Raw genomic sequence first — 13,885 nt, forward strand, 5'->3', positions numbered from 1 at the left:
AGGCAGCGTTAAATAGTCTTATTTCTTAATTTCTTTTAATAATGGTTGGTGCTCGTTCTATCGACAATGAGTAAGGAGTATGATTTCTTTTCTTATTTCAGTTTTTATTGGATCTGCATTCTATATAATTACTCTTCCATATGTATTTTAACGATCCTTCGAATTATACTTTAAACAATACACCTTTTCTCATTCGTATTCTTTGATTCCAGAGTACACGTATATGAAAATATCAAAATCTTTTCCCCGTCGTGAAACAAAAAACCGGACAATGACACATCATTTACTTTTCTGTCTAACAATAGTTTTCTTCTAATTCAAGTACAATAAACCTGATGACCACACTACGAGAATCAGTCTTTGGCCACGACTTACCAGGATCATTATTTGTAAAATAGCTCATAATCACCATGTCAGCTTCCTTCGTTTTACAAACGTCAATCTTAAAGGCAGACAGATTAATCAAAAGGCGACTGTCTACATGCGGTCACCACGTAATTAACAGGTACCCGAACAAAACGATATGTGAAATTTATCGTCATTATCTCTTATTCGTATGTGTTCGGAGGTAGATCGATGCGATTCACTTCCATGCGAAGTATATACTTATTTTGGTAAAAGAGCTTGAAAAACCCTTCTTATTTCATAACGCCTTTGGCTGATAAGCTGTAAATATGGCATCACGGTTTCTGCTGTATTGGAAAGTCTTGTATTTTGGTGTCTATCCTCCGACCGCATTGTTCAGTATTGTGGTAAACGGAGTGTTAATGCACGCCATGAGAAGGGATGGTAAGTGGGATACCACCTCTATAACATTCTTCGTCCTGACGTCATCCGATCTGGTTCACGCACTGTTGGCAATTTTCGGATCAGCTACACGTGTTGTAATGCATCTTGACAAAGAGGCTTTATACAGACTTTACCCCATTCTGATGCCTGCGTTTTACTTGTATATGTATCCTTTACCTCTTTACTTCTCAAAACTTTCACTGTCAATCATGTCAATTGAGAGATTTGTGGCTATTCGTTTCCCAACGACATTTAAACAAATATGGACAAAAAGACGCCTATTCTTTATTATAGTGAGCAGTGCAGGATTAATTATGATACTTCAAATACCTAAATTGTTTGATATGACATATTCTATAAAAATCAACGAAACGTCGATTATGGATGTTCAAATGAATTTAGTTGATACGTCATTTTCCGAAATAGCATTTGGAGTAAACGTTTTAATGCTTGACGTTATGTTGAACATTGTATATTTGCTTTTGGTCTGGCGGTTGTTATGATGTTACATGGACGAAAACGTTTCCAAGGAATAAGAACACATCAAGGTTTTGGCCTAAATCAATCAACGTTACGAACACAAAGATATTCTTGGTCAATCATCATCAGATAAAAACAACATAAGTCAAGGGGAAGCTTCGATAATCCAAAACCAAGGTTCCAATTCAAGTTCCTGCCGAAAAAGCATGCTCGGAAATAGCAGCAACATTACAACTCATGTTAAAACGGAAAGTTCTAATACAAATGGAGTACGACATCACGCTCCAGAAAAAGATCCGGGGAACATCAGAACAACCTCGTGGATCTAATCAATCTTCTAGGATTACAATTACGTTATTGATTATTGGTTTAATATCAATTTGTCTGTTTATTGTTGGAAGAATGTTTCCCCTAACGATGGTAGACCTCTCCAAAAATGAAGTTCCTTTCGTGAATCTGGATTTCGTGACTGGATTGATGCATTACACAGAATTGCTGAATTCTTGTATGAACTCAATAGTGTTTGTAGCTAGAAGCACAAAATACAGATTGGCCATTCAAGGTATACTGAAACATTAATATATTTATCTTCGAGTGATCAAGAACGGCTTTATCTGATATTGATATACCACAGTTTTCTGAATACAAGTAAAGAAACAAAAACAGAAGATCCAAAGTTTTAAGAAATATTGAAATATTTATCTTAAATTGATAATTTTCGGTTTTATTTCATAATTCAAAATATTTTAGTAAAATTTAGTGTTAGTATTATAAGATACAGGAAATTATATTCAATGTCATGATTTCATATAATTCAAGAATGTGGTTTGGTTTTTTATCTAGAGTTTAACAAAATAAATGTCAATCAATATGTTTTAATTAGATATCTTTATATGCCATTACTTCATGTTAGTTGATGATAACATAGTTGTATAAAGTTGCTATGGATCAATAAGTAGATAAATATATACATTTTATTGCTCCGTTTTACTAACGGTAGGGTTTCATTTGTTATCATAATTAATTTCATACATGCATTATGAAGAAATAGTACCTACAACTGTATATGTTTACTATCATTAGACTACATTAAGTATATTTCGGGAAACAACAAGAGTGTTGAATTTTTTTTCTTCTATAATTCAGATTTTATATTTCTTAAAATTTACGTTCAAAATTAAATTTAATTTTTCTATAAAAATATTTGTGTGGAAACACCTTACAGTTTGTTTGTTTGTTTGATTAATTAACGTCCTATTAACAGCTATGGTCATGTAAGGACGGCCTCCCATGTATGTGGTGTGTTGCGGGTATGTTGTGCGAGGTGCATGTTTTGGGAGACTGCGGTATATTCATGTTGTGTCTTCTTGTATAGTGGAACTGTTGCCCTTTTTATAGTGCTATATCACTGAAGCATGCCGCCGAAGACACCAAGCAACACACCCCACCCGGTCACATTATACTGACAACGGGCGAACCAGTCGTCCCAATACCTGTATGCTGAACGCTAAGCAGGAGCAGAAACTACCACTTTTATAGACTTTGGTGTGTCTCGGCCAGGGGACAGAACCCAGAGCCTTCCTCACAGGGGCGAACGCTCAACTCAAGGCCAAAAGTGAGGCGGTGCCAAGGGAGGCATTAGGAAAGATAAAGTCAGTTAGGAAGAAGAGAAAAGATAAGATCCTAAATTTAGTCGCCTTTTACGATCATGCAATAGGGGCAGCAGGTACAATTCTAACGCCCTACCTGCAGTACATAATACACCTTACAGCCAATCCATATTTGAGAAAATAAAATAAAACAAGATCGGACCCAAAATAGACGTTCTGTAGAAACCTTTAGATGTCTAGCATTAAATCTCTTTGATCTTCTAACAATTATCGGTCTTCAGCATCATATATTGCCCTCCATTTTTAATCAGTTTAAATAAATTAACGATACTGTCTTTGTTTGCTGCTGTCGTCTGCCAGGTATCATATGACCGAGTATTGATTATTTGACACGTGATGATTCGTGAACTTTGTCTTACAAGTCAATTCTTCGTTTCAGCTACTACAGACATTATATATTGTCTTCTGGTTCATTTTGATCGCCGCTATATCTTGGCAGTTTTTCAGATTTCTTTTTCTTTTTAACTGGACAAAGATACCTGCACTATTGATGAGGATAAGTTAACATTATATTACTCAGAGTTATACTGCGTGCATGAACAGAACAATTATTTATGACGTAATGATGATAATTGTATGACGTCAGGCCAATACCCTCACACCAACATTGTTCTGTATTAATGTCTTGTCATAAGTTAATACATCAGAAAGACAAAACAGGTTAATATAGAAAATGAACAGTGTTTTAATTACTTTAAAATTGGCATAAACCCAAGTGGATACACACATGTAGAATATGTCTGATGTCCAGTATATTGGGATGAACTTGCTGTCGAAAATTATGTAAACTATATTCTTTGGGGTGAAAACCTCAGTTGATAACCGATTAATTTGTTTGTTAATTTCTTTAATAATGCTTCTAAATATATTCTGTTTTGATGACAATGACAAGTTCTATCAATTGTAGCAAGCATGTGTCATGATGAAAATCAAATATTACCATATCTGAATAATCTTGTAGCATAAGGTAGCAGAAAACAATAGATTTGGACAATCTATGAAAATAAGGCAAATGCCTTAGGAATATAGATATAGTCAGTTAACTGTAAAACACATTTGTACAAAAGTGTATTTATAATCAATCTGCACAACTTTTGCAATTATAATATGAGATTTTGATAAAAATTTGGCCATATTCTGCCCTTATTTATGTATGTGAATACCATGGTGACAAAAAAAACCTGAAAAATTGCAAAAATATCATGATATTTAGTCCAAAATTGCAGAAAAATGTTCACAATTTTTTTTCTTAAGACCTGCCCTAAATTGAACATTTCTATCACAATGGCAAAATAAGCTTTTTTAATTCATAGGTCACTTGTGTGGATTTTTCAATATTTTTGCCTAAACCCGTGCCATGAATTTTTCTTCAAATAAAGCTAGCATTTCCGGTCAAGACGCATCTCCGGAGGAACCCAGAATTGTAATCTATAACCCATTATAGTTATGTTTATCTAAAAAAAGGAAACTTAAATCAAACCCTCCATATTGGATGTACCAATTTCAGAATATATTTTATTTTTATTTTTTTATGCATGGTTCAAAGCAGGACATCCCCACTTAATAAAAATATAGACCGGGGCGAGGATGTCTATCTCTCGTCTGCTACCTTATCCGGGGCCAGGCTGTTCTTCTCTGGTCTGCTACCTAAATAAATCTTTATATATCTTCAGTGTATTGACAAATACTTTCATTGTATATAATATATATTTTTCTTGTTTTTATTTAAACTTTACCTCTATAAATAAGGTATATATAGCAATCCCTTATTTTCTTGTTTTGTTTTGTTCAATCAATATGATAATTATATTTATTCCATAAAGATAATGAAATTCTTGTTAATGACCTACACAATAAAACATGTATTTGTATATCAGTTATATATACGGCAGGCCACATCACGAGAGAAACTCTGGTGAAGTTGAAACCATAATCGTGGAAAATAAATGAAATAATTTCACTGCATACCGTGTACTATTTGATGTTTTAATTGGATAATAACGACAAGATACCGATATTATTTTGTCTTGTTTTATTTTATCTGGTACCCCTTCTGTTACCCCATGTGGAAAGTTGTACCTGACGGACTGTAGCTTTGCAACTTCATAACGATATTGCATACATTTCTCCTTCTTGATAGGTGTCCATCTTTCTAATTCGTCATTAGGATAAAGGGGTTAAACCCTTCTCCGTGGTTGTAACAGATCGGAATCGAGAAAGTTTTAATTCCTGCCTGTGTTAGGCACATAAATTAATGAGCCGCTACTATTTTCCTTTGTTTACCACGTTACAGCACGACGTACATGCGCAGCACCGAATACTAGCCCAATCGTCATTACATCCCGTGCACGAGGCCTTGTATTCATTTGTGGGTTACAATGAAGTATTGGTAATTTTTGTATTAACACAAAGTTTATATTTTTAGGCTTTGGGGAAAATATACTTTTTCGTATTCCTTTTCCGATAACTGATTTTGAGCGCAACTTATACGGGAACCCATCTTTAAATATGGTTATCAACAGAAAGTGCACTATTGTGAAATACATATGTACACAGAGAGAAAAAAGTTTATTTTCGAAACAATTTTAAGTGATTAAAGAATCCACATTTGACGTAACAATTCAATAGCAGTTTAGAATATTATGAAAAAAGAATAAAGGAATTCCACAAAAGATGCAGTTTTGATGATGCTACCATTGTAAATGAGTACGTGAGGGACATAGACATATCACATAGGCAAATGCAATCACAGCACGTGATGACCCACCACGTTCTCGTAGCCGAATGTATAGGGTAAAATCCTTGTCAACAAAATTTGCATATCTATATTTACACGCACAGGAAATGAGTCCGTCTTATGTATATAAATATACAGTAGATTTATATTTTGTTGCTATAAACGTTATCAGAAAGTATCTTATTATTTGTTCTGAGAAACTTCATGACCTTCACTTCATTCTAATATATTCTTCATTTATGCTTGTTTAATGGTAAGCAGTTATCTCAGATAGTGATTGATATAATGTTTTAAAGTTAACAATGATAAACGCAATATATCATCAATTAGTTTTGAAATTTTATGAAGCTATATTGCAAAATGCCTTCTTGTTCAATTTTATGTTTTAGCATAACTTGTTTCTGTTGCAATTACTTTGAGTGACTAGACCGTGTCTCATTTCCAACCTCAGCGGCATTACCGCAAACCGATCCCTTTCCTGCAGTGACTCAGTCACAAGTCACATTCCAAACATCAGGAATACAATTCTAGCTTACATAGCACGAGCTTTAAATCTAAAATAAATAATTTACGAGTGTGAAATAAATTTCATATCCATTAACCCCGAGTTGTGTGACCTGTTTCTATCACAATGAAATCATGTACAAGAAGGCCATAATAAAATAATATCATTTGCCGACATATGCAAATAAGGTGTAGTGATATCATTATATACCAAATAGGCACTCATTTATAATCAAACATCTTAATTGCTTGAAGAATGTATTAATAACAAATCATTTTAATTATGAACAACTGTTCTATGCATTCATACGCACAGAACGTCTTTAGAATCTAGATTTCTATATGTACTTGAACAATCCACTAATCGTTGTCGAACTACAGTCAGAGATGTTAACGGCAAAGTGGCATCCAATTCCCGCCATCATTCGATGATCGAAAAAAAGTAGTGCGGGTTTAAAATCTCATCCAATCAAAAGACTGGAAAGTGTTATTCTACTACTGGAATATCAAAATATTTATCTAACACCAAACACATTTATGCAATGGCCTGTGAGTAAAATAAAACGACGTATTGTGGTAGAAACCCCATTAGTGTATTTTGCAAAAAAACTTATTTGTAATCAAATATCATTACCAGATTTAAAAAAAAATCTCTATCCACGAGGAAACTTTCGGTGTTTGAGAGGAGACACTTGAAAACACAGCTTTGACACAAATAAATATCTTCATGTTTTATTAACATTTTAAAGTGTAATACTTAAGTACATCATTCAGGAAACTTTCTTGTGATAAGGAAACATTTTAAACGAGGAAACAAGCACGTGTGAACCCCATATTAGTCAATATATATATGGTACGTGCTTACACTACTTTAAACTCGTCACAACAGTTAACATTTGGACATCAAGGTCATGACGGGACATTTCAAGTCCTGCAACAAATTACATATTACAATGCGGGTCATGCGTGGTAAGCAAGGACAGACTATACGATGGACCGATTCTGAAACATGACAACATGGACCGGTAATTATGAACAACTACAAATTGGACCGGTTCTGATACATGTCTAAACTCATGTTCTACAGCAGAGTCTAGCACTATAGCCAGAAAAGTGGTCTATCAGGCCCTAATATATAACAATGATTTACTATGTAAAAACTATATGAACCAACCATGATATCACATGTTCTACTATTCAAAGCCTTTTTAATGCGTATCGATACCATCTGTATTGTGTATACCAACTTATTTTTGCGGCCACTTGATTTTTAGTTTTCATGCCTAATAACCTTTTCAAAGTCGATTTAATTTCTCATGTTGCAGTTTAAAAACTTTATTGAACTTGTAATGTCGTCAATTCTCGACATACAAGGTTGTTGACATTAGACTCTTCTATAGATAATAGGCTATCTTGGTGGAAAACGTGATCATTTTCACCTTCCATTTGAAGCGAGAAGATCGTTTGTCATAGTTGAGCGTGAAGGCCTGCGACTTGCGGGCGCATTTCAATATAGTCCAAAGAGTCATGGTAACGCTGGTCATGACTGGCTCATCAGTATAAGACTTTCCATGGGTGGCTTTCACACATAGGATCTCCTTCCCAGGCACACAATGGGCATTGACCACAATAATAGCATACACAATTGGAGGGTGTGTAGGCTATAAATACTGGTGATGAAAACGTTGTACACTATAGAAATTGTCCCCTTCGCCACCTCATCAAAACTTATCGTGTGAAATAAAACTTAATTCTGTGTAAGCACATTTTTGTTATCTGAAAGTGAGATGATTTCATCTCATTTGTAAACATTCTTTTTTTCTTCCTCAGATTAGTTATATCAGAATATAACCATAAAGATGTCACGACACATAACGACGCATTTGCCAGGTGGTGTCCGTAGGTCGATGATTTGTCTGCGGGTACGCCTCTAGATTTTACACCTAGAACGTCGTTAACTGACCCTGACTGATATTGGACGTACGACACTAACCATGATGAACTCAATAGACAGTGAGCGGATGGCTGTACTATTATCAACAGTACTGGAGAATAGGTTTTTTGGATCAGAAGAGACACTTAACATCAGAAGAAAAGCAATAGTTATACAAGAAGACATAGGAAATTCTGATGATTATAGTATAATTCAAACTGGAAGTTCTGGTGAAGGATGTAGCCAGAAGGGATCAGACAGGGATATTATGGTTGTAGATAAGCATGTAGTAGTAATGTACCCTGATCAGTGTACCCCTCGATACCTGGCAAATAAAACCATTCTATACATTCGGCAGGCAGTCGACTGTGGCCCTGGATATGTTCATTTAGAAGTGGGTCAACTCAAAGACAGAGTATCACATGAATTTTGTAATTCACTAGTTATGGTAAATAATAAAATATTTATTTCGAGTGATATGTACAGAGAACAGTGTGTTAAATCTCTAGTTCCCTTACTTGGCGTGGAATTTACATCCACTGGACCCAGTACATCTTTCAGCACAGGTAGAAATGAGGTCGACATTGTTAATTGTTTTCCATGTTATAGTTGGTCAAGGGAGGCGGAGGAATGGCTTACACGGCCGCGTCTGTATGGATGGCCAAATAAAAAATTAATAGAAAAAATTGTAAAAAATGGATGTCATATGGTCCCTGTAGGAGACAAGTGTTCAGATGATACTTTTTTACAGTGGAGGATCTCATTTGCAGCAGCCGAAAGGTGTTTAGCTCACTCTTTAAGCTATGTCCAAGTTAAAGTGTACGCGTTGCTCAAGTATATCCTGAAACAGATAAAAAAGACATTAAAGAAAACCATTGGTGATGACGACATCCTGTGCTCTTATTTCATGAAAACAGTCATGTTTTATGTTATAGAGGATACAACAGAAATCTTCTGGCAAGACAAAAACATCTTTTATTGTTTTTGGTTTTGCTTCAATATTCTCATTGGGTGGGTTAGAGCAGAATGCTGCCCCAATTACTTTATCCCAGCCAACAACATGTTCAAGAGGAAAGTACACGGACCGCATCAACAAATGTTACTGTGTATTTTGGAACATTGTCACCAGAGGAAATGGTTGAGCCTCTCATTAGGGGACTTCTTCAAACCTTCAATCTGGGAGGACATATGTGATAACAACCTGTCAGGCCCACTGACTGACCAAGAAAGACTTTTACACGTACATGTTGCAATGCTTGAAGCTGTACTCCATAGTCGTCATGGGTTCCACAGAAAAATCGTTAGGACGTTTGATTTATTGTCTGCGTCGAAATCTGATTTTGATGAATTTTTCACATACTTCTGTGCAATGTGGAACCTTAGATGTGTTGCATCAGAACTTATCTCCGAAGATGTGCGTGGTATTAAAATTATACCAGGCAACAAAAGAAGGTACAAGAATTTGATGAAATGTAGGTACTGGATATCTCCGAATGCTTTAATGGGTACTGATGTGATGCACCTAGCAACATATCACTTCCTGACTGGGAATCTCACTAAATCCTTACGAATCTGTAAAAAAGTAAGGAAACTGGCTTCGTGCTACAACGGTGGTTTTCCGTTCGAGATATACTCCTCCTTTCAACAACACCATTTGTGCTATAGACGTCGAGATCGTTCATTTGAGATGCTCCAGAACATATACATAAATGTCATCGCCTTTTCTCATATTTACATGTCTCTGCCTCATCTTTGTCTAGAAGTGAGCAAGAAAATCAGATACCTATACATACCACCCTTGCCATACGTATTGTTTCTGAAATTCTTGTGTTATCATGAGCTTGGAGATAATAACGGGCGAGATAAAGCACTGCACAACCTCATACAAATTCAGCATGACGAGTACCAGGGAGGGCAGCGTTATTGGATAACCAATACACTTCTGGGTATCTGTTATCAAATACTCGGTGATTTTCACGTGGCGATCAGGGCTTACTGGGAATCTGCAAAGTCGAAGAAGTCACTACATAGCTATTTTAATCCTGTCATTGACAGAATTGCTATAGTGTATTTGTGTATGTATGCTTCACAGTTACATCCAAACACCATGTAAGATCCAAATGTTTTTCTCGTGCCAAGAGTCATACTGAACGGTCTTAATACTAATGGTTGACTACACGTGTAAGTGTTGATACCCTGTACTGTACTGAGTGTCATATTAAATGACCCGTGTCGTTAATGTGATAACCAAAGAATTGGTATCAAATGATGACTAGCCTTTAATCCCGTCGTATTATGAGCGTTAAACAGAGGAACACGAGTAAATAGTTGGCTAGTTGTGCTCAAGAGTGACACTACTATGTAACGACGTTATTGCTTTGTTAATCAGATCAGCAGAGAATCACTTTACCACCAGCTGACAGCAAAATTTCTTTTTTAATGACTTTTTACAAATGCATACAATACATACTTGTCTATTAAACTTAATACTTAAACACATGCACACACACACAATATGCAAGCAAACATACATACAATGAACAATCTACATACATATATACATTACGTTACAGTATTGAGAGATACTAATAAAAATATAATATGGTATGATATTTCATTTAAAGTGTGTATGAGTTACGTCAATTGAAATGTGTTTATTACACAGTTTTCTTTAGGATGTATGCCTGCTAATGTAACCCTATATAGGTAGGCAGGCTGATAGTCTTGCTTAAGTCCCCAGGAATATCATTAGTGATATATATGATATTTGAAAATTTCCGCTAGGTAAACAGGACGTGGGGTACCTGTTGAACCTTGACAGGAGTTGTCATGTAAATCGTGTATAATTGTGGAGTAAAACTATAGTGTATTTTATTAGAGTACAAGTATTAGGTGTTTAATAACAACAATGTATATATCTATTAGGCTGTGTTTAATGTCATTGTGCATTATTGTGGTGTATATAATATTGCTTAGACCTAGTACCGATGTGTAGTATATTTAAAGGCCAGTAACGCGGATTGTTTACTCAGTTTTAAGGCATGGCCAAACTAGGTGACCGAAATATCAGTAAATTGTTACGGCACCTACTTAGTAGCTACTACGTGGGATGTAGACATCGCACGGTCTATGCACGAGTTAAACTAGGTGACCAACTTATTAGTTAATTGTTACCGAATAAGTATGGTATGGACTGCGTGGAATGTTCTGGAAGGAATGACAGGGCATCACGTAGAACACACACCTGTCTGACTGCGCAGTATAGTTTGTGCAAAATGTGCATATTACAGGCGGTTCTGTCCAGTCTCAACCAGGTCCAGTCAAAAAATCAAAACATTTCTATTTTGGTAAGCCTGCATCAGGCGCCGGCAAGGCTGTATTCTGAACTAAAATTAGTAAATTTTGACAGTTTATGATGAGTTGTGTAACCTTTGGGGCAAGTATTGTCCAAACGGCACGTGCACCAGTCACGTACCCAATCATTATAAATAGGGGGCCGCAATGGGCCCCTGTCAGACGGAAATCAGACTGAGGTTTGAGACTTGACTTGGTACTTCCGCCTCACACACACTTAACATCTGCCTACGTCACCGCCTCCGCTAGGGCCACATAATAGAGAAGAAGAGAGAACTCTTGTCTACCACTTCATCTTGAATAAGTTAGCCGTCAACAAACTTCAACCCTACCCCTTGTCATCATTTTCAACCGACACAGACATCAATAGGACGTCACTAAAACAAAAGTCCAATGCACACAGCGCATGTAGCAGGCTACACAGGCGACATAATTATTCAAATACTCATTTGCTAGCGTAAATTGTCAGGGAAAATATCAACAGTAACAACTGATTTCTGTTTAGAATTACAAAAGAACCAGATGCCATTTTTAAGTTGCTTCCTCAATTGTAGTTTTATTAATTCTGAGTTTGGAAATATATCGTTATGTTTCATGTCATTTCTGCACTTCCATATTGTCCCTTTCATGATACAAATACGGAAAAGAAGCGGGGTACTAATGTATTCTATATGAGATTTTGTTTTCTCTCATACCTACATGTGTAATACTGGCTAGGTTAAGGCAATACACTTATGTCGCCTGCGCCTGTATCGCATTGCAACCCTTGCAATAAAGCCTTGTGACGTCACAGCGACAACTAAATTACTATTTCTAGGTACAATTTCAAAATTTTCTTTCAGAAACTAGGATGGATTTACTTTAAGAGATACATACAACGGGATTTTCATTGAAACTATCACGTAATTTACGTTTTTCTCGAATTTATTTCAAAATGGCGGATAATCGTAGCAGTAAAATTCCAATAAAACGTCGAGGCATGAGAGAAAAATGCTCTTTCATACGTGGATATGAAGGATAGGGATATTCTACCCTCGGGATCACAAAATGTTGCAAACCCCTCGGCAAGCCTCGGGTTTTACAACATTTTGTGACCCTCGGGTAGAATATCCCTATCCTTCATATCCACATATGAAAGAGTCTTATATTGTCACATAACTGGCACGTCTTGTCATGTCATACGGCCATGTCATAAAGCTATTATGACGTAACAGGTAGTTTTGACGTCATGATCTTGATATGACGTCAGATGAATGTCTCAGTAGACAGAAAAGTCACATTAGAAACGGATTTCTACTGTTTTATATAGAGACAAAATTAAAAAAAAGTTTCAACCCTAGCGACACAGTAACAAGCTCTAGAATGACTGTAATTGGTGGCAGAATTTAGTCAATAAACAAAATTTCAAAATACAAAACAATAGCTGCATAGAGGAGCGTCTGGTGACATAATGGCAAGAACAGAGTTATTTCCATTAACTTAATAATTATATACATGTAAAATGGCTATGGTATAAAGTGACAGCCAGGAGTCTAGCACAAGTTGTGGGAAATATTAACGGATATTCTCTAGAAATTGTGCATGATATTTACATTAACAAGACTTACAATGCAATAATATATAGAAATATATAATACAGTATCATTCAAAACACTGAATAATATTATCGCATGAACAGCAATTTGGGGTATGGGAAGTTGGGGGATAGACGTAAAGGCAAGAACAACCAAAACAGTGCTTGTAATAAATTATCATTTTCATAAGCCAATCAATATTATAAAATGAACCAAAAAGAAGAAATGTTTTATATAATCATGTCACAATATAAATATATTCTTTGGGATGAAAATGATCTTTGAATATTTCAGTAAAGATAAAATATTTTCGGGTTTTTAAACATTTCAATTTTGTTTATAGACTTTGCTAGATTTTGATTTGTTTCAATTTCAAGAAATTGTATTGCGCATAAGAAACAAATGGATTTGGCATCAGGCAAAGCATATATTAGCCATCTCCAAACAAATTTAGTATGGTTCAATTATCAACAAAATATTTTAACATTAATATTACATCTTGGATTAATATATGTTTGTGTATCTCCCCACCTGGGCAGCGAAGAAAAATCTAAAAACAAATGAGTTTCAGATATGTAGTCTGCAAGCACTGAATATGTATACATCAGAGTTTTTGTCTTAAAATGCGAATGGGGAATATTAGGATTGCGTACTTTGGTTCTGAGTGTTGATCTTGGCCCATTAAATAATGGACATATAAAGGAGTGTTTTAAATTATGCAACATACTTAACATTCGATAAGTTAAAGTTTAGAGCGAAATAACTAAATTCCCTGAAAGTACGTGAAAACAGCTATTATAGTTACTTGTAGTTCTGCAAACAGGATTGTTAAAATATCTTGTCA

The 13,885-nt window shown here is 35.5% G+C and overlaps 1 protein-coding gene across 1 annotated transcript; it reads left to right on the forward strand.

Moving 5' to 3' along the window:
* The first annotated feature begins 7,043 nt into the window (after positions 1-7,043).
* Positions 7,044-10,736, forward strand: LOC138336381 (uncharacterized). The gene has a single exon (XM_069285857.1). It carries the CDS (start codon positions 8,175-8,177, stop codon positions 10,224-10,226), a length of 2,052 nt encoding a protein of 683 aa, XP_069141958.1. The 5' UTR covers positions 7,044-8,174; the 3' UTR covers positions 10,227-10,736.
* Positions 10,737-13,885: the final 3,149 nt, after the last annotated feature.

Source organism: Argopecten irradians, chromosome 12 (genome assembly GCF_041381155.1).
Source record: "Argopecten irradians isolate NY chromosome 12, Ai_NY, whole genome shotgun sequence".
NCBI classification, from domain to species: Eukaryota; Metazoa; Mollusca; class Bivalvia; order Pectinida; family Pectinidae; genus Argopecten; species Argopecten irradians.

Bases quoted from the DNA above. Each gene is read 5' to 3' on its own strand.
- LOC138336381 (XM_069285857.1), top strand. From the start codon at position 8,175: ATGATGAACTCAATAGACAGTGAGCGGATGGCTGTACTATTATCAACA.